We start from the raw sequence: 25,745 nt of genomic DNA on the forward strand, positions 1-25,745 counted from the left end.
ACTCGAACTACTCCTATCTAGAATGAGCTTTAAATTAAGCTCAAAGCTCGACTCATACTTTTGTTGTGCGAGCGAGTTTGAGTCGAGCCTTCGACAAGCCGAGCTCGAGTTACTCACAAATAGCTCGACTCAATGACCAGCCCTACTTCTGGATCAACGGATCTATATAGATCAAGCTCCTTGCGAGTATCAGCACTGCAACTACAAAGTATTATTTTTGAAGCTATAATAGGGTGAGAGATTAAACTATGCGAGTTTGAAAGAAAGAATGAGATCGGATCTGTCTAGAGAAAAGAAAAGGGCATTCAGCTAAAAATACACTTGCACATCCAATTAACAGTGCAAAGGTTGCAGACTAAATAATTCTCTCAAACATGTGCTGCCACAGAGAGCAGGTTGGTCTCTGACCTCGAGATTTCATTGCACATACACAAGCAGACCAGATGGTTTCCTTCCTCGATATGAAAGCAAACACAGTACGAGTTCATTTGCTTCTCACAACTATGTTCAACTTATACTTACATTGAACGGACAAGTTTTAATTACAGTTACATTCCATAACAAGACAGAAAGGGAGAATGGGGTAAGGAGAAGAATGAATCCCGCACAACCAGTAATTATTTTCCTGCTAGTTAACAGAAAAGCGTAGGGTCATTGAGCAGATACCAACTTCCTCAGTTCCATCAAGTGTTCATCATTTGAAATGTTGAGCTTCAGACGAAGATTTGTTATCATTTCTTCTTGCTCCCAACTTATGAATCCTGATACCCGCAGTGCCTCCATGGTGCGATAATAGGCATCCAATGCTAGTTTATGTGTTCCATCCACCATTTCCTCTTTGTTGCTAGTGCCGCTACTACCAACAGAGCATGCACTTCTCTCAGCATGATTGGCTTCTAAATCTTTTGCATAAAAAGACATGGTATCACGCCGTTGAAGTCTACCCTCTTTCTCCATTGCTCTCAATTTCTGGTTAGTTCCACGAGATAAATTACCAGGTGAACCTCTCTTTAAGATTTTTGAGGACACCATACGTGGAATCTGAAGACCAGATTCACTCTCAACGGGAGAACAGTCATCTCTCACATGTCTCATCTTCAAATCTTTGTCAAGTGACTTGTTAAGATACCTCCTAGTGGATGGTTGATCAGCAGATACCTGAATGCATAAAAATTGAAATTGATTTAGATGGTCATAGTTGTAATCCTAGTATGCAGAAGAGATCAACAGGATACTAGGAACAGCTGTAAACGCACAGAAGTTAACAAAATTAATTGGAAGTTAAAACGGATATGTTACTTGTTGTCGTGACGAACACTACTATATTTCTTAACCGTCAATAAAATAATCAAACCTCTCTCTAAGAAAAGCAAATTAGGTAATATAGAAATATAATAACAATCAGAGCTGGTATAATATTGACTGATAACTAAACACAGGTATTTCACTATTGAATCAGGAGTGACATAAGTTCGTGATTACTGAGAAAAGCAACGTGATATACTTCACATGTGTGGTAAAGAAGCACCAAGGAATATTACCTTCTGAATTACAATCCATTCCCCATCTTGCCATGATTGTGGAAGCCTGAGATTTGATTTGTTGGCTTTTACTTTCTGAGAAGTCCCAAGGAGCTTAACCAAGAAGAGGTTGAACTCTGTCACCTTCAGAACTGTAGCAAATTTCCATGAAGAGTTATCAAACACCTCTACAAAGTCACCAGCTGCCCAACTCTCAATACTTTTCAGAGGGGGGCAAGGCCTAATGGCTTTCCTTGGCACTCTCTCCACAATTGGTACACCTGTTGTGTCACTTGACCCAGTGGCACTCTCAGAACGAATGTAATATGTATGACCGTTGCCTGATAAGATTATCCCGTAGCGCCAGGAACCTGAAGGCACATCCCTTTTAGTCAACACTTCTACTCTATCTCCTTTAAAGAATCGCATTATGTCACCACAAAAATCGAGTGAGTATTCTGTCAAAAAGACGAAGACAACAGAACTGAATGTCAGATAGCAGAACCAATTCAAGGCGTAAGTCAGTAGATAGATGGATTCCTTAAATGTTTGTTTAGACATACAGAATACACATACTAACGTGTTACTCATATAAATGCTTATTAGATCACAACCACTACTAAAGCAAAATGACACACATGCAGTAGTGAGACTAACAACTACAGAAGCTAATTCATTTTTCATTATTACACAAATGATTCGATATATTAAGTAAGTGGTTAGCATTCAATAATGGTAGTATCTCTTCATAAGCTTTTCAACAAAAGACTGAATTTGACATTCAAAAAAAAACATAGCCTTTTATTATGAGAAAGAAAATGCAGGAATATCTGAAGTGAATTCATTACTTGTTTACTCAGAATACACTATTATTGGTAAAAAAAACGCAGAAGTAAATGAAGACATATATGTATTAAGGCAGTGTTTGGTTCATGGAACATGGATAAATAGATACACCGAGAGACCTAGTGAAGAAGAAGAGAAGATCTTGCTGCTTTTACCATCTACCCACCTCTTCTTTGTTTATCTAAGAAAGGAGATGAAATTCTTTATTCCATATGCTTAGAGATGTTTCTACAGTTTTGTTCCTGTTGCTCTTTCTTTGTCAATATTACTGTGATTCTGTCAATCACTCTCTTGCTTTCCATGGGATCCTGATTACATAAATCAAACATACTAAATGCACAGTTTCTTAACTAGAAGAATATAGTACATATACGACCATATATAACAAGCAAAAGGGAACAAAAAAACATATATAATTAACTTTCACAGTATTCGCCTATGTGACCAGATACGACGTGGTTCACTCATATATGTCAACCATTTTGCAGCATAGCTATCAGATGGTTTCATTTATTACAAAGATAATAACGTTTACAGTTTGAAACGTTGTTCCATAATGATAGACCAATTTAAGAATGTTTCCATGAACATATATGTATCTGTATCATGACACGTAGTAGAAGTTTTTCCAGAAAGGATTGGAATATAAATAAAAACGTTTTGGGCTGATCATGTGAAATCTTAATTACGTTTCAGACACGAGTATTTCTACTTGTTGAAACTTCAAAAACCAAAAAGACATGTTAAACCTAAAAACTATACTCCGATATTCATCTCAACACCACAAGACTCTCAGTGTACTTATAGGCAATCATTATCCATCCATTCAAACTATTAAAGTTTCAAATTTTACACTTTTAACAATGTTTCTTGCCAATCAAGTAAAATTATATACTTCCCTACCCCTTTTTAGCAGTTGACCTGCACTTCAATCCAAATAAATCTAATAATTTGAATGAAATTAGTTTACAGCTAAGCTATAACACATGATCAAACCATGTATAATAAGACAAGAACCTTAATTTGAACCAATCTATGCATATGATTCATGATGACCCATCAATTATACAAGAAAGACAAACAAAGAAGAATAATTCAACTAAAAATTGCAAAACAAAAACACTATTATACAGACGAAAGGAATTGAAAAAACAAACCTTTATTTTCTTCCTCTCCTTGAATCGATTGGTTTGAGAGAATAGTGTGTTGTTTTTAGGTGAAGTAATAATTTGTAATTAGCAAAGTCAAACTTGTATTTTTCTTTGTATATATACAAGTTAATAAAGCTTACTAATTAGAAGTGAAGTTCACCAATGATTGTGCCATGTGGCACTGCAGGATTGGAGAGTTTTTTTTTTTGTTTTTGAAATAAGACGACGGCGTTGACCTTGGTCTTCAATTTGACATTGATTTGATTTTCCTTTTATATTTTTCTGTTTCTTCTTCTTTTCAATATAAAAAAAAATTAAAATTGTTTGTAGCCGCACTTGACCTTATCAATAAGATTTATTTTGGATATCAAATAATAATAAGCTGCAAGTGATAGATATCAGGATGTTCAAAATGTGAATTAGAATTAGTAAATATCCCGTCACATAGGCAGACAGCAGGTCCAGTGCTTAGTCTAGTGTAAGCAAAAACTTCATGAAATAACCTTAGTAGGTAGTTCATTATTGTTCGATGATTAATTGAAGATTCAAAAGAAGATGGTCAGTACCAGGGATGCAATTTAACCTGACCCGACTGCAGGAACTGATAATGGGAAATTCATTTCTGATTTGCGTTGAAGTTGAAGCCAAAACAGGTTTGGAAGGGGTGATCTTGGACGGACATATAAAAACAACTTTTTGATGCTTCAATGAATATAACCCTAGTTACACCATATATAGGTTTATTTCCACTAATCCATTTTAAATAATAATATCATAAACCTTATTTTTTTCCAGCTAATTCTAAAATCATGAATTTCAAAGTAAAAATTAATTCAAATCATAATATGACATTGTTTCGAACTAGTGTACGTTTCTGTACCGTGTTGCATTTCTACATTGAGAGACTGGGCAAATGATAAAACTAAAGGTTATAATCGAGTATGTTTGTTTGAAATCTGAAACAGTATGAACTCACCCAAAACCTCTAGAAGAAGATTACTGAAAAAGAAGTAGTGTTTTTTTTTTTTTTTGCCTTTATTGGAAATATAATATTATTGGATTGAGACGGTTATTGGGGTATGACAAAAACTTTAGTTAGTTATGGGGTATGGAGTGTTTATAGGTGTATCCAAGATCACCCGTTTAGAATGGGATTGGGTTTGGGGTTGGTTTTGTTTTTTTGTTTTTTGTTTTTTTTATAAGTTTATTTTATTGGAAAGGAGTGCAAAAACACACAAGTACAGGAGTGAGTGAGAGTACCTCACTTGTGACGGTGTGAATTACATAGAAGAAAAACAAGAAAAATGATAGTCCCCCCTCGAGTCCCCTAAGAACATTTGTCCGGTCTAACACCAGTTCTCTGAAGTGGAAGTTACGTCTATCCTCCATGGTAGATAGCCAAAACCAACATAAACCCTTAACATCCAACATAGTACGTGAAATCAAAAGCTTCATGCTCCGAAAGATATGAATATATGATGATTCATGGCCTTCCATATTGCCATATTCATGCATACGGTAGAGTGCTCCATAGGGTCGCACCAAACGATTTGTCTCTCCGTCTTGGCCAATAAGAAAGAAATTTCTCAATTGTTTTTGCTTGAGTTAGTAGAGGGAAAACCATAAGCATAGGGTGTAACGCCAGTATTTAAAATACATATTTATTAATTAATTAAAAATTTGTTGGACTGGATTTGGGATATGTGGGCCTGATTTCTGGGCCCGAGTCTGTGTTGGGCTTAGGTTTCAAACCCAGGTATATATACATATTTTTTCTAGAGAATAGGGTTTTTAGATAAAAATAAAATAAAAATAGAGGCGGCTCGTTTGCTAGAGGGTTGGAGCACGACGATTCGGACTAGGAGAGATTCGTGGAGCTTTTAATTAATGTGAGTAGCTACATTTTTTTTTATCTATTTCACCAAACCCTCTGGGGCGAAGCTTTCTTCTTTGTCGAGTTTTGTTTCGTTAAATGTATTTTTTTTTGTAAACTACTTGTCGATAATCTTTTCCTCTTGTTGTATTGATAAAAAGCCGTTTACATTTGAAACTCAATTGGTCGCCGAAGCTTTATGGCCCGTTAATGGCGGTTAAAATGACAACATAAAGAAATCTTCATGTTTTTCTGTTTGAACTCTTTTTCTTTGCTGTGGTTTTGAATTTTGTTGATTGATGTCGGGGGTTGAGTATTTGATGTTGGTTGTTGGTTGATTGGATGAGGCTGTTGAAGCTTGAAGATGCGTTAATGGGGGCGCGAGTGTGATACTGTGATACTGTTGTGGTGGTGTTATATTAATTGAACTGTTGTATGGTGTTATGGGTTGGTTGATGGATGATTGGTGGTGGGGGGAGTTTGAGAGTGGTTGAAAGCTGGAAGGACGTTAATGACCTTGGCGATTTGGCGAATTAAGCATACAGTGTTTTGGTGAGGGAGAGGGTTTTCCATATATTAAAGTCATAGGGGTTTTCATTAGGAGTCCAACCGCTGGGTTGAAAGGGGATGAGGAGAAGAGATGGGGGTGGCCGGCACGCTTGGTAATGGTGGGTGGGAGGGAGCTGGTGAGCTGAGGGAGATGAGGAAGACGAACTGTTGCTGTGGTTGGGCCTTGGGCCGAACCAATTAGTTACTTGGGCCAGTCCACATTAGTTTAAGTTGTTTTGTTTGGGTCGGACCAGTTTCTTTTGTTTGGTTGGGCTTTGGGCTAAAGATTAGTTTAGTTTGTTTTGGGGCCAGTTTCATTTTAGTGGTTTGTGGGCTGAACCAATTAAAGTTTTGGGCCAGTTTAAGTTTCATTTTTGTTGGCTTGGGCCGAAACCAATTAGCTTTCTTTGGGCCAGTTTCAAGTTTGTTTTGGGGCCGGTCCATATAAATTAAAATAGATCCAATGAGGTCTTTAAATATTTGGACTTTTGGGTTTTGGTTTTGGGCTTTGACTGTGGACTTTTGACTGTTTAATTGTGCTACGTTTTACGTTGTAAATTGTATGGACAAATCCAATGCTAAAATGCTGTGGAAGTTGTATAAATTAGTTTGTCATTATCTAATTGAGATTTGACGTGAGTAGTGTGTAAAACATATAAATATTGGCATGTAACAAGAGGGGAATTCTTATAAGACTTAGATATATATGTTTTTATGATAATTAAATTATATACGGATTTAGATTCATGAACTTTAGTATTGGGCTTTGATGGTGAATTGAGTTCACATACATATATTGAAGGAATACGTTACATGATTGATTACTATTATGAGTTGCTACGTAAATGAATTATAGTATTTATGAAGGCTTGAGATATTCCATATGGTGTAGTGCAATATATGATTGACAAGTGAAATAGTAAGTTTTAAGATTTGAAATAGAGATGATTGGTTATCGTGCAATGAATAGTATTGGCACGTGATAATGTTGATTTGTATTATAACGAGAAACATTGAGCTTCAGTACAATTAAGTATACTGGCATGAGATAGAACAAGAATTATTCTGAGATATAAATGTATGACACCTGAATAAATTACGTAACGAAAATCATGGAACCTAGCTACCACAACTCATGTGATTGGCCCATGTGAAGGGCGTATGTGATATGATTGACCCTTCTGGTGTTTCAGTGAATCTGAATGGCCCTTCTGGCATAGCCAAATAGTGGCTTGATTATTCCGTTCGCAAAATTAGAACGAGACGCGCGATATTTTATGCCGAATAGTGGCAGTACTCACATAATGGCTTTCGTGTGAGAGTTACCTGGCATGCGATATCTCGCTTAAGGTAGCTACGCACGGAGTTGTTCATTATGTGAGGGGAGACATGTGGATGTACATGTTCGGCGTTGGGTAGCGATTGTGGTAGCCAGGGAAACTAGGTAAGACATAGATACGACGTGATTTTAGGGACACGCAAAGAAAGCCTTAAATAATATAATTATGGTAATATATTGGTTAATGATATATCTTTAAATATATGATTGTATATGGTTTTGCAGCAAGGTGGGTCAACCTAATTACTTGTGCAGAGACAACCCACTCTGTAATTGAGCATGAAATGCGGTAAGTATAGAATATCCTTGGTTGGTTAGTAGTTTAGTTAGAACCTAAGGCGCCTCGGTGGAGGAAAATAATGCCTTTGTATTATTGTTGAGGAGTTAAGGGGCCTCAGTGGAGGAACTATCTGGCTTAATTATTGTACTTAAGGATGTTGTATTATTCGTTGGATGTTAAGGCGCCTCGGTGGAGGAACTAACTGCCTTATTTAGTGTGTAAATATATGTATAAGTATATATTGTATTTTAGGGCTACTTACACCAGCATTGTTTATAATGCTGACCCGATTTGCATGTTTGCTTATCGGGTGTGTTCATTAAATGAACATTTATATAGTTGATAAGTCTTGACATGTTTAGTGTTGAAGAAGGTTGGTTGCTGCTTGTGGTTTGCATTAGCGTCGCATCCAGGATATGTTTTGTTTTCCCTTAAGGTGTAATAGATTTTAGTTGATACAAATGTAATTTGTATTTTCAGTTGTAATGATAATTAAAGAGTTGTTGAAATGATATTTGTAAGTTAATCAGATTTGTGAATTTTTGAAATGAATAGGACTTTTGTTTATCTTAAATTTTTATTGGTTTTTAATTATTAGCGTATTTAAACTGATTATGGGTTTTTTGGGAGTTGAGAGTGCATCACACCTCGAAAATCGAAGAGTTGGGAACAAATATTGTTTTTCCTCATAAGCCGAAAATGAGGGGTGTGACATAGGGTGTACTAGGATTGTCCATACATCCAAAACAAATTAACAATGCATAATAGGTGACTTATATTCGCTGCCAACATAGAGCATGTTTTGGCAATAACCTGCTTCAACACAACGAGAGCAAATGATAAAGAATGCACTAAGAAACAGAGGAAATTGATGTTGGGGGAGATAAAACTGAACCAAGATAATGACTGCCTACGTACCCAATATCTATTCTCTAGTGATTAAGTTTCAACGTAGTTTCTTGTTGTGAGAGAGAATGTTTTTTATGAATTGGTAGAGATTGAGTCCTAAAATGACTGAGAATTGTTATCTTTTTGAACTTTTATCTTTATATTTCTACAATAATGAACCTGGACATATTCTTAAATAGACCAGTTAATGGGCGTAGATAGGATTAAGCCCTTGGGCTTAATTGATTTGGGTTGGATCCGTGGGCATAATGAGTCACAAAGTGGGGGTCTATACATCGCCCACTCTTTGGTGGATGGACAAATCCCATGTGGCAAAGAAGTTAATATAGAAAAAAGAATAGAAAAATATCGATTTAAAAGAAAAATAAAATAAAATAGAATAAAGGTTACCAAGTATTGGCGTACGTAATCTTATTGTCAAATACAATAGTAGGCGATAACAGGAGACGAAAATTATTGGCGATAAAAAGACGGAAATAATTAGCGAAAATTATTACCGGAAATAATTGGCGGATCGAAATAATTGGCGGGAGTATATTGACGGAAATAATTGGCAGAAGTAATTAGCAAAAATTATTGGCGGAAGTAATTAGCGAAAATAATTGGCGGAAATAATTGGCAAAAGTTATTGGCCGAAATAATTAGCGAAAATAGTTGGCAAAAATAATTAGCGAAAATTATTGGCGAAAGTTATTGGCGAAAGGAGGCAAAAATTATTGGTAGAAATAATTAGTGAAAATTATTGGCGGAAGTTATTGGGGGAAATGAGGCGAAAATAATTGGCAGAAATGATTAGCGAAAATTATTGACGGAAATACTTAGCGAAAATTATTGGCAGAAGTTATTGGCGGAAAGAATTAGCGAAAATTAGCGGCGAAAGGAGACGGGAATATTGGTGACCGGAGACAGAAATAATTGGCGGAAGTTTATTTGCGAAAATTATTGGCGGAAGTTTATCGGCGAAAATAATTGGTGAAAGTTATTGGCTGAAATTATTAGCGAAAATAATTGGAGGAAGTTTATGGCAGAAATAATTGGTGAAAATTATGGGCGAAAATAATTGGCAAATTTTTTTGGCTGAAGTTATTGTCGGAAATAATTGGGGGAAGTTTATGGCGGAAACAATTGGCGAAGATTATGGGCGGAAATAATTGGCAAAAAATTTTGGTGGAAATTTTTGGTGGAAATAATTGGCTAATTTTTTTGGTGGAAGTTATTAGCGAAAATTATTGGCGGAAATAATTGGAGAAAATCATTGGCAGAAGTTATTGTCGGAATTTTTTGGCGAAAATTATTGGCTCAAATTATGGGCGGAAATAATTGGCAGAAATAATTGACGAAAGTTTATTGGCTGAAATAATTTGCGAAAATTATTGAAAATTAGTGGCGAAAGGAGACAGGAATATTGGCGACCAGAGACGGAAATTATTGGCGAAAGATAATTAGCGAAAAGTATTGGGGGAAGTTTATGGCGGAAATAATTTGCGAATTTTTTTGGCGAAAGTTATTGGCGGAAGTTATTGACAGAAGTTATTGGCGGAAATAATTAGCGAAAGTTTGTATATGGATACTGTTAAAAGTTGCTCCAAAAGGTGTGCCTTTTCCAGAGGGAAAGTAATAGAACGCTGATTGTGTAATAAAAGTAAAAAAAATAATACCAACCTTTAATGGAAATGCAACATCACTTATTGTTTTTTATCTTGTTTTGTTTGCTGCATGCTGATCGGTAATATTGATAGAAAAATATAATGACGATATAATGGGGGAATGCAGACACCCCCAATATAAAATCAGTGTAAGAAAGTGTAAGTCTTGCCCCTATTGTTGTCATTGAAAAAACTAAGGCAAAGGGGCCATGGTGGTTCTTAATGACTTTAGCTATTCAGGTGTAACAACACATGCACCAAACGTGAGGCAAGGTCTGAAATTTTCCGCAGGTGCAAGGTTGTCATTCTTGCACTTGGACCAAACTAAAACACAATGCCGTTGCCTTAGTAGTGGAATTCACATGGATATTAAAATTTGATAGTATTCCAATAACCGTACCGAGCAAGAATAACTATCTTATTGATTCGGATTTTCTTCAAGCAGGCATGAATGCGACATACTTGGACTGAAGAAGGCATAATATGGATGACCTCTTTGGAATTAATGCCAATGAATGACAATATTGCTGAAAGGAGGAGTATAGAAGAATAAAGTAATGTAATAAAGGACAACCAAACATATGAGAATGGAAATTGAATATCTTTATTGATGGATAACATGTAAAAATGTAAAAGAACTTCGTAATGGTACGGTAAAAAATGTCATTTGAGTCTATTTCAATAGCAACTATCGAGATGTACTGGAAATCAGCTATGTGGATGAAACTGATTCATCACTATATTCAAGGTTGAAAGGTGATAATGCAGTTTAATACTTCGGCGTTGTACTATAAGCCTGCAAAATTACAAGTAACTCCTTTACCCAATTTCCCTTGAGAAACGACAAAACTCTTCATGCCCGTGACCATTATTTGTGGAAGTAACATCAAAGGGACTTTGTGTTAAGTGGGGTGAAATCCATTTCATCCAGAAGATTTAAACAAACAGACGCCCCCAGTTGAGCCTATATATGTAGAGGATGACACCTGCCATTATCTCTTACAAGAGTTAGAGATTTTAGGCAGTACACACGTTCGGGTCCGACTGGAGATTGTCTTTTTCTTTGCGTGTAACCAGCCTATACCTATTTAAGCTGGTAGCTTGTCTGGGATCATAGTCTTCCCTCTAGTTGGTTTTGTGACACCTTCCTTCCCTATCAGATCAGACCTGTCTAGGATGACGATTTTCCTCAGGTCAACAAGGTTGGCCTTCCTTGTCAAGTCGGTCTCGTTTGGGATATTGGTATTCCTTATATTTTCTTCCGTGACGCCTTCTTTTTCTGTCTGGGATGACAATTTTTCTCAAATCTGCGAGGTCGGCCTTCCCTACCAAGTCGGTCTGGTTTGGGATGATGGTCTTCCTTATACTTTTTTCTATGACACCTTCTTTCCCTGTCTGGTCGAACCTGTCTAGGATGGCGATTTTCCTCAAATCTGTGAGGTTAGCCTTCCCTATCAGGTCCGTCCGGTCTAGGATGATGGTCTTCTTTATATTTTTTTTTTCTGTGATGCTATTTTTTTTTGTTAGGTCGGACCTGTTTGGGATGACAATTTTCCTCAAATCAGCGAGGTCGGCCTTCCCTGTCAGGTCGGACCTGTCTGGGATGTCGGTCTTCCCTGTCATGCCAAACTTGTCTGGGATGACGTTTTTTCATAACTTATCAAGTACACTTCCTTGACCATCAAATTTTAAATTCTAACATCCCTTGACTCTCTATTGTTAAGTTCTTTTGCAATCAACTATTTCAATTGTTGTTCCGTCAGAGTTAAAGTATTTGCTCGAACAGCTAGACTCTCTCGGTCGTGCCCATGTGGAGAATGATACCTTCCATTGTCTCTTATTGGAGTTAGAGATCTTTGACGGTACACACAATTAGCTCTGATCGGTGATTGTCTTTCTCTATTCCTGTAACCAGCCTATCTAGGCCAGTAGTCACCCTTGGCAGGATGGTCAATATAATTATACCGCTCCTCCATATTTTGTTGCTTTTGTTCTTAGAGCGTGCACTGTTGGTTGTGCTTGAGAAGTAGCACATTGTTGAAGATTAGAAGTGGATCTTCAAGATGGTCCCATACACTGGAATGACCTGCATCCCTACGTGGTCGCCTTGATGTAGTTGAATTGACAACATCGTCCACCGGCCTTTGTCTCTTTGCGAGCTTCCTTTTCAAGTTCCTATTCAAAATGTTGACTTGTCATAACTCATGCTCAACCGTATTAAGGGTGTATTGGCTGTTACCATCACCTGTTCCGTTAGTTGGTGTGAGAGTATGTAAAGACTCAAATTCTCGTTAAGGGTATTTTCATAAATTACATAGCAAATGATAAATGTAAAAACAGTAGAATCCTAAATATTAATGCTACAAGAACACTAATACGTAATCCTACCGTTCTTACGTTTAGATCAATTCTTCTTACTCTCAAAACATATTCATGCAATATAATGAGTAAGGAATTCGTTCCACTCTTAATTCTCAAGACTTAAACAAATTCAATTGATCCAACACAAGGAACAATGGTGAGAGTGATGTGTTTGGTGTTTAAACTAAAACTAATTATAAATTTAAGACAACTAAATCTAAAGACTCTAACTTTATGAAATTTAACAAATAATAATTAAAATCTAACATCAATAACTACGAAATGACTAACAACCAAGAAATGAAATTAGATCTAAGCAATAGATAAATGAAAAAATCGAATTTGATCAATAATAAACTACTTGATTTATCTAATGAAGCAATAACAATATTTTAATACTTTAAATTAAAACAAGGGAAATGAAAACTAATAAAATGGAGATTCAAAACTAGATCTAGATCTAAAACTAATCTAGATCTATCTTTTTCTAACCCTAAACTCCATTAATTTAGCTTCCTAACCTAACTGCCATTAACAAAGAGTCAAGCTTTTGTTTTATACTTCTAGATCCAAAATCGTGCATGGGCTTGGAGCCATGTTTTGGGCGGAAAATCGGGCCCAAAACCCAATTTCTTTAGTCCAAAATGGGCTCTTCAGTGCAGTTTGGCTTCGATAGATGTTTCGTCTACTTCTGCTCCTCTGATTGGGTCAAGGCTTGGACCATTGGAAAGCTCTTTCCGATCCGGTCGTTTTGACATAAGGTAGGCCCAATTCGAGGTCCGAGTCTAAAGATATGGTCTTCGGAAGTTCTGTTGACTTTGTGCACTTTGTTTTACGCTGCGTGGACTTTGACTTCTCATCTTTTGACCGGGCTTTACAAAGGCTTTGTCTTCTTGAATCTTGGCCTTTAATCACCGAACTCCTTAGTAACCAACCATTGCTCCTTTATCTCATCAAAGTGGCACATTCCTCGCACATAATTGACTTTTGAAGCCCGAAATACATAAAAACACGTGTCGATATTAACTCTTACTTATTACTCACATAATTGGTCTAAAAGTATGACTGCTAAGGGGTTAAAACTACAGTTTTGGGCTCTTATCAACCACCCCAAACAGCATTTTGCTTGTCCTCAAGCAAAGATGAGAAATTAGAATAAGTGACCAAAAATGGAGTTCTAACTACTCTCGTTTACTTGAAAGTGCGATTGCATTGACCATATGCAACAAGGCCTTAAACCACTAGGAATTCCCTAGTGGACGAGTTATAGCCTCGTGAGAGTTTTCGATGAAGGTACTCACAAACTTCATCTATACTACTGGCGACTAAGAAATAAAACTATTGTTTCCTCATTCATGTCTCAACTATCTATACATCTCACTAGCAATTGAATACTGAGAATAATCATGTCGAAACCTAAGCTAATATATGCATAATAATCAATCATCTACGAATAAACATATATACAATGAGTAATGCTATGAAATGCTTAGCGGTCCGTTTCCTGAAACTCGAATAAGCGTCCTTAAGTAGGTCCTCACATAAAAGTCAAGACAAAAATCACTCGATTTTTCCTCAAGTTTATTTACTCCATTGTGTAGTGAGCACACTTTACCTTACAATCTCAATGACACACAAGGAAGCTCTGTCGATCAAACACAACTGCCACTTACTATCACACTAACCTATTCCTAATTGAGCTAGAGGTCTTTATTAGGTGTTGCGGGATTAGGAGATGGTTTAAGAAGGAAGGAAATGGATATACAAAAGGACAAGTCCGAGATAATAGAGTCTTCATATTATATAACTTAGAAAAACCTTGTTATTTTCTTTTGCTTCTATACTTTGTTTCCATCATTAGCCATATTTTTCTTTTTCTTTTCTTTGGCTTTTGACTCCCTTTTATTCTATTTTTTGGAGTTTTTATTTATTTCTATTTTTCTTTTTCTTTTCTTTTCTTTGGATGGAAACTTCTTTTCTTTTTTTCTCAAACAACCGACTAATTTTTGTTTACCACGGGTTTTCTCTTCTTCTTTCTTCACTCATTCTATTCTCGGACTTATTCTAGATTGGGTAAGTTGAATTTTTTATTTTGTTTTGTTTTGTAAAGGGGTAAAGGAATTGTGGTTTATGGAAGGCTAAAGAAAGGCTCGGAGGGGCGACTAGCGGAAAATAATTCATAGGTTTGAATTTTTGGCTATATCGATCCAAAAGAGGGCCTAAATTCTCGCTTAGGATATGGCATAGTGATCAAGCAAGTGGGCGTGTGATTTCTCTATCCGGATTTTACTTCTCCCTTGTGTCATTTCTCAAATATTTATTTCATATAAGGCTTTAGGCTATATTCTCACAGGATTTGTAGAATAAAGTACTCTAGCCTAGATTTCAGAAACTTACTACTAACAATCATAGATACTCATGTAATATATTTATAGATAGATGCAAAGATTATTACCTACATATTAACCTAAGTTTCTAACAATTATTCGATGCAAAAGCTCATTGAGAGACTTCTAGATTGTTAAGAGCATAGAAAAAGAAAACAATACCAATATTCCTAAGTGTATAGCATAAACTTATTTATTTATATTTTTGAAATTTTTAACTTGAAAACAAATGGATATTATACATATCTATATCCTAACAGATGCCTTAATTACCGTGTTTTTCTATGCCCCCAAAACAAGAAACATGCTTTGTCCTCAAAGCATTTAAATAAAGAGGGTAGAAAAATACCATGGAAATCATTGAAATTCTGGAACATCTGCAAAACAAGGTTAGAATATACTAATATAGGAAAAAAAAAAGCGGCTTCTCTATAAGAGTTCCACCCATTATGGGGTTAATGCAATTAAATTGCTTGGGACATAAGCGGACACTAACTGAAACTAAAAACTTACCTCCACTCCAAATTTACTTTCAAATCCTCCTCTTCTATAAAGAAGTGAGGTTCCTTCAGCTCTGCCATGCCATGATAATTTGCCATCTTTGCCATTTATCATCTATGATTGCTAACCTATTAAAGCGCCACTTGGTGGGATGGGGTGTAAGGTGCAACCCGATGAGGTTGTATCCTCCACCCTTGCCAAGTCATTACCTGGAAAGATCGATAATATAATTGGTGGGTCTCACAATGTCGACCCCAACCCAATCCGTGAAAACGGGCACAAAAATAGGAAAGAAACATAGCATACTACCGAAATTAGAACGGCATAAGAAGGTACTTATGCCTCATGCTATGGGCTCGAGCTAAACTAGACATCAAAGTTACGGGAAGGTCATGGCACATACGTCCCCGGCTAAAGCAAGGAAGACCTGCAAGTGGCATCATTCACGAAGAAAAATGTCATTCCCTAAAATGTTTAGCATGATCCAAAACATAACAGTTTCTATGTTCATGGACGGGCTACCAAGAGGCGGCGTTATATTCCCGCGGTCCTCGATCTGAAAAATGCCCCCCCATCGACTCATGCAAAAACTCATAAGTGTAGACATACATATTATCTACCCAATAGCACCATGGGTCTTGTATTTCAAATGGGCATGGCAAGTCCAAGAACAAATGCTAGCAAGAACCATAAAAGCGGTTCCCGACTACGTGTGTGATCACCTGTGAAAACCAAGCACCATAAGTAGTGCTTTTGAACAAATCTTTGAAAGACTGTTCGGTATTATTATAGGAGATGTCATCTCGAACTACACGCTCTAGAACGGTACAAAATGAACCGAACAACCCGGAAAAAACTGGAATTTTTCGGTCGACGGAAGTCGGTAGCCAGCCTTCAACTAGAAGCGCGGTCGCTCTGTGTATTTAAATTCCAGTGTTTGGCCTTCGTCGCGCTTTGTATGTAGGGCGGTCGCTCGCTTTCCGATCGATGGTGGTCGCTTCGATATGAAGCGGTCGCTTTCTGGGTCCAAATATGGTGGGGTCGCTTTCGATATGAAAGCGGTCGTAAATCGACAAAAATTCTTCAAAAAAAGTAAAAGGCCTTGGCCTTTCCGTAAAATATTGAAAACGGAGTTTAGAGCAAAAAGAAGGTAAAACTTGGAGTGGAAAACGTTTTTTTTTTTTTTTTTTTGAGGTGGGGGTAAGAATAGGAAGTTTAGTGATCAAGCAAAAAAAAACCAAACACCCCAAACAAATTTTTGAAAACAAAGGTTTGTAAAATTTGTTTTAAAACGTCAGTCTTTTAAAGTCGATTCCCTAGACTTAAAGTGATATATATGTATTTACATGCGACTTCCCATATATCAATAATCTAAAAAAGTTGTGGGTCTTTCCACAAATAATTAACATGGAATGCACCATCAAAGCGAATTAAGCACCAAGATTTTCTATGATGTAGCTTAGTGGAATGAGAGTAAAGCCTTATAGATCTAAAACCTAATCGAGCATCTGGTTTCTTCTTTGTCCTCCTACGAAGGGAATGCCAAGTAAGTGAACATGAGAAAATTGATGGTTGTGGAAGATCACGGGGATGTGGATAATTTTGAGAAGGGGAAAATGGAAAAAATGAAAAAAAGTGTCCGTTGGCTTGTCCTTGGGTGTTACTTCTTCACTAGTTGGTTTTAGATAGTTATGAAGCATAGGAGAAACACCAAGGTCAAATCTACAAACTCAATGGTTCTTTGAAAAGGTAGAGGGCGAGGAACATTAAGTGATGGAAGGTGAATGAGTGACATGAGGATGTGAGGTGGGTGAATGGTGTTCAACTAGTGTTCTTAGGTCTATATCATCGAGAGAGGCTTTGAGATATGCAAGACATTCCTCAATAGGTGGGTAAGAAGAATCAACCGGATAGAGGGCGAAAAATTCTTCTTCCGTCATGGCGTCAAAGAGATGAATGGATATCAATAGGAGAGAACTTCGAGAGTCGAAGGAAATCTTCCTCGATGTTATCTCGTCTAGGGGAGTAGAAATTGTGATCCTTGTCTTCTTCCATAAGAGGGGTATCTACTAGTGTGGGGACTAAAGTGTCGGCCGCACTAATGTGAGGGTACAAAACTCTCCGATGGACTTCACTTCTCCTTCTATAGGCAAACCCTAGTTGTCCCTGTTTTTGTCTAAACATGTTAACTTCTACGAAAGATTTCCAAAAGAAAGAGTCATTGAGCCATCCGACAATTGATTTGGGCATTGGCGGTTGCCAAGAAAGGGCATGCAAGATGATGGGAATGGAATCATGAGCAACCACGTGTCGAGAATAACAAAGTCGGCGATAGTAAAATCCTGAACTTTAACAAGAATATTTTCAACTACACCCTTGGGATACTTAATAGAATGATCGGCTAAGCTGCAAAGTCATTTTGGTTGGTTGAAGTATTGTTAGACCCAGGTTGTTTATATAAATAAAAAGGGAGTAAGTTAACACTTCGCCCCGAGTCTAATAAAGCGGTTGTTATGAAGGTATCACCTAAGGTGCATTATGCTGATGGGGCGACCGGGTCCTTGTACTTAACAATTCCGTTATGTTCGGATAAAGAGGGATATTGTTCGATTAAGAATGCTTAAGTGGGGTATGTTGGTTTTCCTCTTCTTGGTGCACAACTCTTTTAGAAACTTAAGCGTGTCGAATTAGACTTTTATAGCATCTAGAAAAGGTAGGTTGATAGTTAGATTTTTAAACACTTCTCTAATCTCATCAAAATTCTCGTCATTTTTTAAACACAACTAGTCTTTGGGGATATGGTGCTTTATCGCTATTTTTAATGAAGGGATAAAAGTATTATTAGGCTTTGCTTTATCTCTATCCGTTTTCCATCTAGGTATCCATATTGGAACCTCTACAGTGTAGGGTCTTCACTTTCTATTATTGGATCTTGTAATGTTTTCCACTTTTGGTTGTGGTTTTAGCGGTACTTCTACGGTTGTAGGGTCTTGAGTTTCTATTATAGTATGTGGTATGGTATCATTTTTAGTTTGTGGGTAATCTTTAGGCATAGTCACTTGGTTATCAACTACTAATACGAGCGAAGGGTAGTGACTACTGTAGGTCCCCTTGGTTTATATTACCATTACAAAAAAATCTTGTTTTTATTTCAAAGGCGGTGTTTGTTGACTTAGGATTAGGCCTTTGCTTGACTTGGAAACACGCCCGTTTGGTTATTATTTTGGTTAGAAGACATGTCAATAACCTTTTTAGCAAAAGACTGCATCATTTGCATCGTTTGTTTCATCATATTAGAGTTTTGATCATCTTTGATCTTTCATCAAGTTGGAGTTTTGTTGCATAATTTGATTTTGTTTCTCCAACAAGGTCACTACTACTTTGTCGTAGATGGTTGAATTGGAATTAAAGCTTGTTGGCGTTCATGTCTTGATGTTGATAGTTAAGGTTATGGGTACTAAACCTCTATTCGGTCACCTAAGTTCCCTTGTCCTTGATGTTGAGTTAACCGGTTGAAATGTGATGGTTGTGGTGGTGTTTGTGCATAGACAAGAGGACAATAGAAGTCGGAATGCTCAAGACTACAAATGAGACATTACAATGAGTAGAGTTAATGTTCATGGTGGAGTGGGTTGTTGTTGAACAGAGATGGCATCTACCTTTTTAGTGAGGGCATCGATAAGAGTTTTAAGCTTCGGGATCATGTTTAACCTCAAGAGAAGAAGGAGAGGGCCGGGAGGAATCATTACCTCCCCAATTGTTGTTCCTCTTAGATTGATCTTCTAAGAATGTATAAGCCTCTAAGGCTCCTTTACTAAAAAACTACCCCCAGATCATGATATCTAGAACCTCCTTATGACGATGTAAAAGCCCCCTTGAAGAAGGCCACGAACAAAGCGTGTCTTTCGCAAGATTATGATGTGGGCATTCAATGAGAAGATCGATTGAAAGCGATTCGGGCCTCTGAAAAGGATTCATGAGGATTAAAGGCGGAAGAAATGAATCTTTTGAAGCATTTCATCTGCTGTTTTAGTGGTGGGTAAAATTGTTCCATGAACAATTGAACAAGTTGAGCCCATGAGTCCACGAGTTTGGCGTTTGGGCGTTAACCAAGGCGCCGCCTTAATCGGCTAGGGTGAAAAAACACCACTAAGTTTAACTTGATCTGGACTTCACGCTAGGATGATGGAATGTAGTGAGAACTTGGTCTATCCTACGCGTGTGCTTTGGTAAAGGCTTCTCGTGGTCTAAACCATGAAAAACCGGTAACAAGTTAAATATATTAGGGGGGATTCGAAAATCCCCACTAGGTCTACAAACGATGCGACTTAGGGCCATCGTTTAGGGCTTTATAAAAATCGAGAGAGAGAGTCTCTTGTTCTTTAGCCATTGATGCAAGTGTAGTGTGTGAAATTCTAGATAGGCGTGTTGTATTTATTTCTATGAAAAACAAGCCTATTTATACTAGAATTAAAACTCCTCTGACGAAAGGCGAGTGGAAGAAGAAGAGTGCTGAATGCCTCCTTGCTACAGCGTTTGAATAAGCGTCTTGTATCGCGATTTCGGTGTATTTAACAAGTTAGAAACACTAAATAACTTTAAGGAATAAAAATTTGCATTTTTCTGTGAAAATTAGGCTGTTCACACTGAATTTTCCCTTGGGCGAGTGAGTTGGCGGGTAGAGTGTGATGGTCGCTCAAGGTAAGTTGAAATTACGGATGTTTAAAAGAGCGGGTCGCGCTCAATATATGGGGTAGTCGCGCTCCGGGTTTTTCAAGTTTTAGGCCTTTTCTCGTACTCCAAAAATCTGAAATTTTTACAGTATGCTAAGGCGTCTATCAAGTAGCACAGTAAAATTTCAGATCAATCGAGCTGTGAAAGTCCCTCTACTGACCCTTCAAAGTTTTTTGAAACGGTTTTGGGACACAATACAAACAACCGAATGGTTAACCCATCAAAAAAAATCCAAAAATTGCCAAATTTTTACTGGAGACTCCTGACAGATCCTACTTGTTCCTGTAAAAAATTTAGAGCAATTGGAGTTCTACAACCTCTCCTTATTGGCTGGTGTTTCAGATATTAAGTGTTTGCAACACTGCAGAAACACACTGGAAACACTCTACTATTTAGGAGGTCAAAACAAATCAAAAACTCATCAAATTTTTACTACAAACTCCTTAGTTAGGATAGATACTCCTGTAAAAATTATAGAATTTTTAGAACTCCCTAAGTAACCTTACTCGTCTGTTTTTCAAGAACATACGGTGTGAAAACTGAAATGCAGCCTGTAAAAGATCGTATTTTTTTTTTTCACAAGGTAAAACAACTTTGAAAAATCTGAAAATATTCCAGTAAATCAACAACACATTAAATAATATGTATGAAAATTTTCAGAATTTTCGAAAATTTAGAAATACCTTCACCGCAGTGTTTTTCTCTGTGAATCCATGACCCTATGCGAAGCGATGAGCAGGTTCCTAAAATTCAAGAAATAAGAATGAAAAATTAAAAGGGTGGGTGGGTAGAGAATGGGGGATTGCCCCTTGGATTCAAGCAATTGAATTCTTGTCATGAACGAGATTAAGATGGCAACGGCGCCATTTGATAACCCGTAAAAATAATAGAATCCTAAATATTAATGCTACAAGAACACTAATACGTAATCCTACCGTTCTTACGTTTAGATCAATTCTTCTTACTCTCAAAACATATTCATGCAATATAATGAGTAAGGAATTCGTTCCACTCTTAATTCTCAAGACTTAAACAAATTCAATTGATCCAACACAAGGAACAATGGTGAGAGTGATGTGTTTGGTGTTTAAACTAAAACTAATTATAAATTTAAGACAACTAAATCTAAAGACTCTAACTTTATGAAATTTAACAAATAATAATTAAAATCTAACATCAATAACTACGAAATGACTAACAACCAAGAAATGAAATTATATCTAAGCAATAGATAAATGACAAAATCGAATTTGATCAATAATAAACTACTTGATTTATCTAATGAAGCAATAACAATATTTTAATACTTTAAAATTAAAACAAGGGAAATGAAAACTAATAATAAAATGGAGATTCAAAACTAGATCTAGATCTAAAAACTAATCTAGATCTATCTTTTTTCTAACCCTAAACTCCATTAATTTAGCTTCCTAACCTAACTGCCATTAACAAAGAGTCAAGCTTTTGTTTTATACTTCTAGATCCAAAATCGTGCATGGGCTTGGAGCCATGTTTTGGGCGGAAAATCGGGACCAAAACCCAATTTCTTTAGTCCAAAATGGGCTCTTCAGCTGCAGTTTGGCTTCGACAGATGTTTCGTCTACTTATGCTCCTCTGATTGGGTCAAGGCTTGGACCATTGGAAAGCTCTTTTCCGAGCCGGTCGTTTTGACATAAGGTAGGCCCAATTCAGTGGTCTGAGTCTAAAGATATGGTCTTGGAAGTTCTGTGACTTTGTGCACTTGTTTACTTTTGCGTGGACTTTGACTTTTCATCTTTTGACCGGGCTTTACAAAGGCTTTGTCTTCTTGAATCTTGGCCTTTAATCACCGAACTCCTTAGTAACCAACCATTGCTCCTTTATCTCATCAAAGTGGCACATTCACGCACATAATTGACTTTGAAGCCCGAAATACATAAAACACGTGTCGATTATTAACTCTTACTTATTACTCACATAATTGGTCTAAAAGTATGACTGCTAAGGGGTTAAAACTACAGTTTTGGGCTCTTATCAGCAAACCTAGGGACATTTATGTAATTGGTCGGTCGGGTTTACATTTCAAACGTACATAAATTAATGAAACTTAACTCCGACTCATAAGCCACGTTAGGTAAGCAACTCATATACGAAAATTTGACAAAAATGTCGGTTAGCGGGTTTTCTACGTTCAAAGCTGGCACGAGTTAATAGCTTACACGCATGAGTGAGTTATCATTATAGCCTGCGGTGGGATAGAATGTAGGAAATTAAATTAAGCTGGTTGGGTCGGAAAAATAATTACGACGCTAAATCAAATTAGTTAGTGGTTAGAAGTTAATTAGGACTTTAAGCCTAATTTGGGCATATTGGGCTTGGGCCTTAATAACTTAAACAAGTAAAAAAAAAAAAAAAAAAAAAAAAAAAGACAAACAAAACCAAATCGCACGAAATAATTTTAAGCCCCAAATTCTCTCAATTTAAGCCCACTCTTAAACCACAGGAGAGAAACCCCAAATTCACCCAAAATTTAGTGATTAAAACCTCAATTAAGCACCTCCCCATCCTTAGTAACACTAAACTCAAGTGTGAGGATTGAATCTCCTCGATTTGCGTCATTATCCGCAAATGAGGTGAGTTTAATTTAAGTATTTAGATTTGATTTCGATAGGATTTGGTTGTGTTAACTAAATTAATCGTTATGGGGTGGTGATGTATTATTAAAGATAGCTTGTTTGGGGAAGGTAGAGCTTAGTGAATGGGTGGCGAAGAAAGCTAAAGGGGATATCTTTATTGGCTTGGTAAGAATTTTGTTTATTCACTCCATTTTGAGAAATTCATGTTGGTTCTATACCTTGTTTAATGTCATGTTGATTATGGAGTGGAGGAGGAGAAACAACCACCGATCGATTTTATTAATAGAATTAATATGAATTGAAGGTGGTGGAATTTGGTTGTTGTTGGAGTTGGGAAAAATCTCACTTGTTAGTGGAAGTGATATGATTGGCGTTGGCGTGAGGGCCTGCAGTGGCTGGAAATAGCCTGTGGAGACCTGTCAGAGGTACAATGCTAGAAATGGCCTGTAGCTTTGTTAACTGTAGTTAGAGGAAAAATTTCCAGAAACCAAATTCGTAGCGTCGAGATTTCTTCTCGGTTTGCGTTAGATAAAAATTTCTCGTTAGTTATAAATTCTAATAACCTACATGTATATGTTGTTATAGGAGTTAAATAAGAGTGGATTCGGTTAAGCGGGCTTGATTCGGTTAAGTGGGTTTGAGGGGAACGGAGCTTGCTAAGGTAGGAACTTACATACCAATATATAGCATGCTTATTTTCATGCATGATTTGATTGTTTTAAATTGGGAAAGATAGTTTGCGTATCAATCATGCATGTATATGTGATATTCATGTTTTGCATTGTATTTACTCGATATAAACTAAATATATGAATAGCTTTCGTGTGAGATGGTTTTTGCGAAATCTGGGTAGCGGGGATTTATTTTCTTTGTTAAAAGAGCAAAACCGGTTTTGGGAAGGGTTCTCGTCTCTTGTCTCGATGGGAGACAGAGAGATGGATTTTTATGTCGGGGGTAAGGATTACCCGGTTGTTTTATAACTATGTGTGAGGTTACGGATTGTTTCATGGATGGTTCGTTGTTATTTCACGATGATTAGCCGTTTAGGAATCATCGGTTGTCATTTACTATGACTGGCCCGTTTGGGAGTCATAGGTTGCATTACTCGATTGTTGGAAATCCAGGAACTCACACATACAGAATCAATAGTTTTAAAAGAAAAACTAAATATGTATCTATAGTATTTGGAAATGACCGGTAATACGAGTATATATATATATATATATATATATATATAGGGGATGGTTATATGAACTCCACTTAAAGTTACTCCAAACAAACTCCACCACTAAATACAATGAATTAGAAGCTAATTTTTTGTGGAGATGTTCTCTATATAATAGAGATTATCCTTACAAAAAATCAATTCATTTGAAGATGTACAACCTCGTCAAATATCATTTATAATGTTTTGAAATTATCCAACGGCCTATATTTGTTTAATTTTGGTATAACTTTTGACAAGGTTAAACATATTTAATTAAGTTGATTTTTTGTGGGGGCGTTCTTCATCATATTATGTATATCTCTACAAAAAATTAGCTCTCAATTCATCTTATAAGTCCACTATTAGAAGTGGAGTAACTTTGGAGTCACGATAAGGTGGAGTTAGTATAACCATCCCCATATATATATATATATATATATATATTACTATGCTTATCATGAGGGGATTTAGAAAAGGAATTGTGAATTCCTATAAAGAAGGAACTGTTGTTGCATTTTCGAAGACGGCAGTTCGCTCTAGGATTCCAACTGTGGTGTACACCTTTCGAGGTGGTGGGCCACCTTTAAAAGGATGCATCACTGGATGTAGTCCGGGAATTCCTTTTCTACTTTTCTAGATAACCATGTTTGTACGTGTCACGATGTATGGTGCTTAGCTTGTGTGAGGTTACATGTTACCTCGATGAGGTTTAGGCAGGAGTGAGAGTTTAGTCCACTCTCTGGATGTGTGTCGGGATCCCGATCTACTGCGGTCGTCGAGCGGTTGACCACCGTAAGTTAGGTGACAGACCGTATGGGGGTCGTGGTCACAAGGCCCACCCGAGCCCTAAAAGCTTTGGGGATTTTGTGTGTACGAACATAACAAGCTCCCTGTCGGTAAAATCAGGAAAACAACGGTGCATGGTTCACACTGGAAAGTACTGAACCGAGATATGCCTGTGGTCATGGGCTGAAATTACCCGGTCGTACCCTCACCATTCTAATAGGATGCAGTGACCACAATAGTTGTATGATGTTTGTGAAAACTATATTTTGAATATTAACGAAGCATGTTGAAATGATTTATGCTAGTTAGTGATGTACTATATAGTCACGATATTTGGATATTATTATGGAAACCTGCATGTTTTAAATGTTTTACTATAAGTAGTCTATTTATTGGTTATGTGCGTTTCTACTGGGAATAGTTGTTTTGCTCATCTTACATTAACCTTTCAGCCGAGCCCGTTGCGGAGGAGACTTTCCCTACCACTGGGGATGATGGTTATGGAGATTTGAGGGGTTTCCTTTAATCTTGACGAGGGACAGAGTCAAGTGATTTTGGTTGTATAGAGAGAGACTAGTTTCTTTTGTTGTATATATAGAGAGCTAGGTCATTTTGATGTACTAAACGATGTATTGGAGTAATAGTTACACTCAATCATTCTGTGGATATGTATATATATCTTTCTGTTGTTTAGAAAGTAGGTTTTATATGGAAATGGCTGTTGGAAGATTTTTTTTATGCGATGTCCAGGTTATGACAGGTTTTTCATATACGAAATGTCGATTAAACAAAGGAGGCTCTGCCGAAATTTTGATAGAATTAGGATAGCGACCGCCTCGAGATTCATCTTCGCGTCCTCGGGATGTGTGTTGGGTCTTGGGGTGTGACAGAGTAATGTCCACGTCCATATCCATGTCAACTGAAGGATTAACATAGATGGACGGCGGACCATGTAATGGATTACCTACTTGTAGGTTTTCTTATTGCAGGACTGTTAGGGGTGGTGGCGGTGGCGGTGGCGGCGGTGCTGCAGTTGGATGT

At 37.0% G+C, this 25,745-nt stretch overlaps 1 protein-coding gene across 2 annotated transcripts; it reads right to left on the reverse strand.

Moving 5' to 3' along the window:
* Positions 1–304: 304 nt before the first annotated feature.
* Positions 305–3,633, reverse strand: LOC147507637 (DUF724 domain-containing protein 9-like). 2 transcript variants are annotated; one of them, XM_086600343.1, is made up of 4 exons: positions 3,524–3,633; positions 2,533–2,674; positions 1,542–1,978; positions 305–1,158 (listed from the first exon to the last, which is right to left on the reverse strand). In XM_086600343.1, exons 3-4 carry the CDS (start codon positions 1,947–1,949, stop codon positions 652–654), a joined length of 915 nt encoding a protein of 304 aa, XP_086456469.1. In that variant the 5' UTR covers positions 1,950–1,978; positions 2,533–2,674; positions 3,524–3,633; the 3' UTR covers positions 305–651. The 2 variants fall into 2 exon arrangements, with proteins under 2 accessions (XP_086456469.1, XP_086456470.1); XM_086600344.1 differs by lacking the exon at positions 2,533–2,674 and having other exon boundaries at positions 3,524–3,627.
* Between the last annotated feature and the right edge of the window lie 22,112 nt (positions 3,634–25,745).

The sequence above is a fragment of the Coptis chinensis genome, chromosome 3 (genome assembly GCF_015680905.1).
Source record: "Coptis chinensis isolate HL-2020 chromosome 3, ASM1568090v1, whole genome shotgun sequence".
In the NCBI taxonomy this organism is placed as follows: Eukaryota; Viridiplantae; Streptophyta; class Magnoliopsida; order Ranunculales; family Ranunculaceae; genus Coptis; species Coptis chinensis.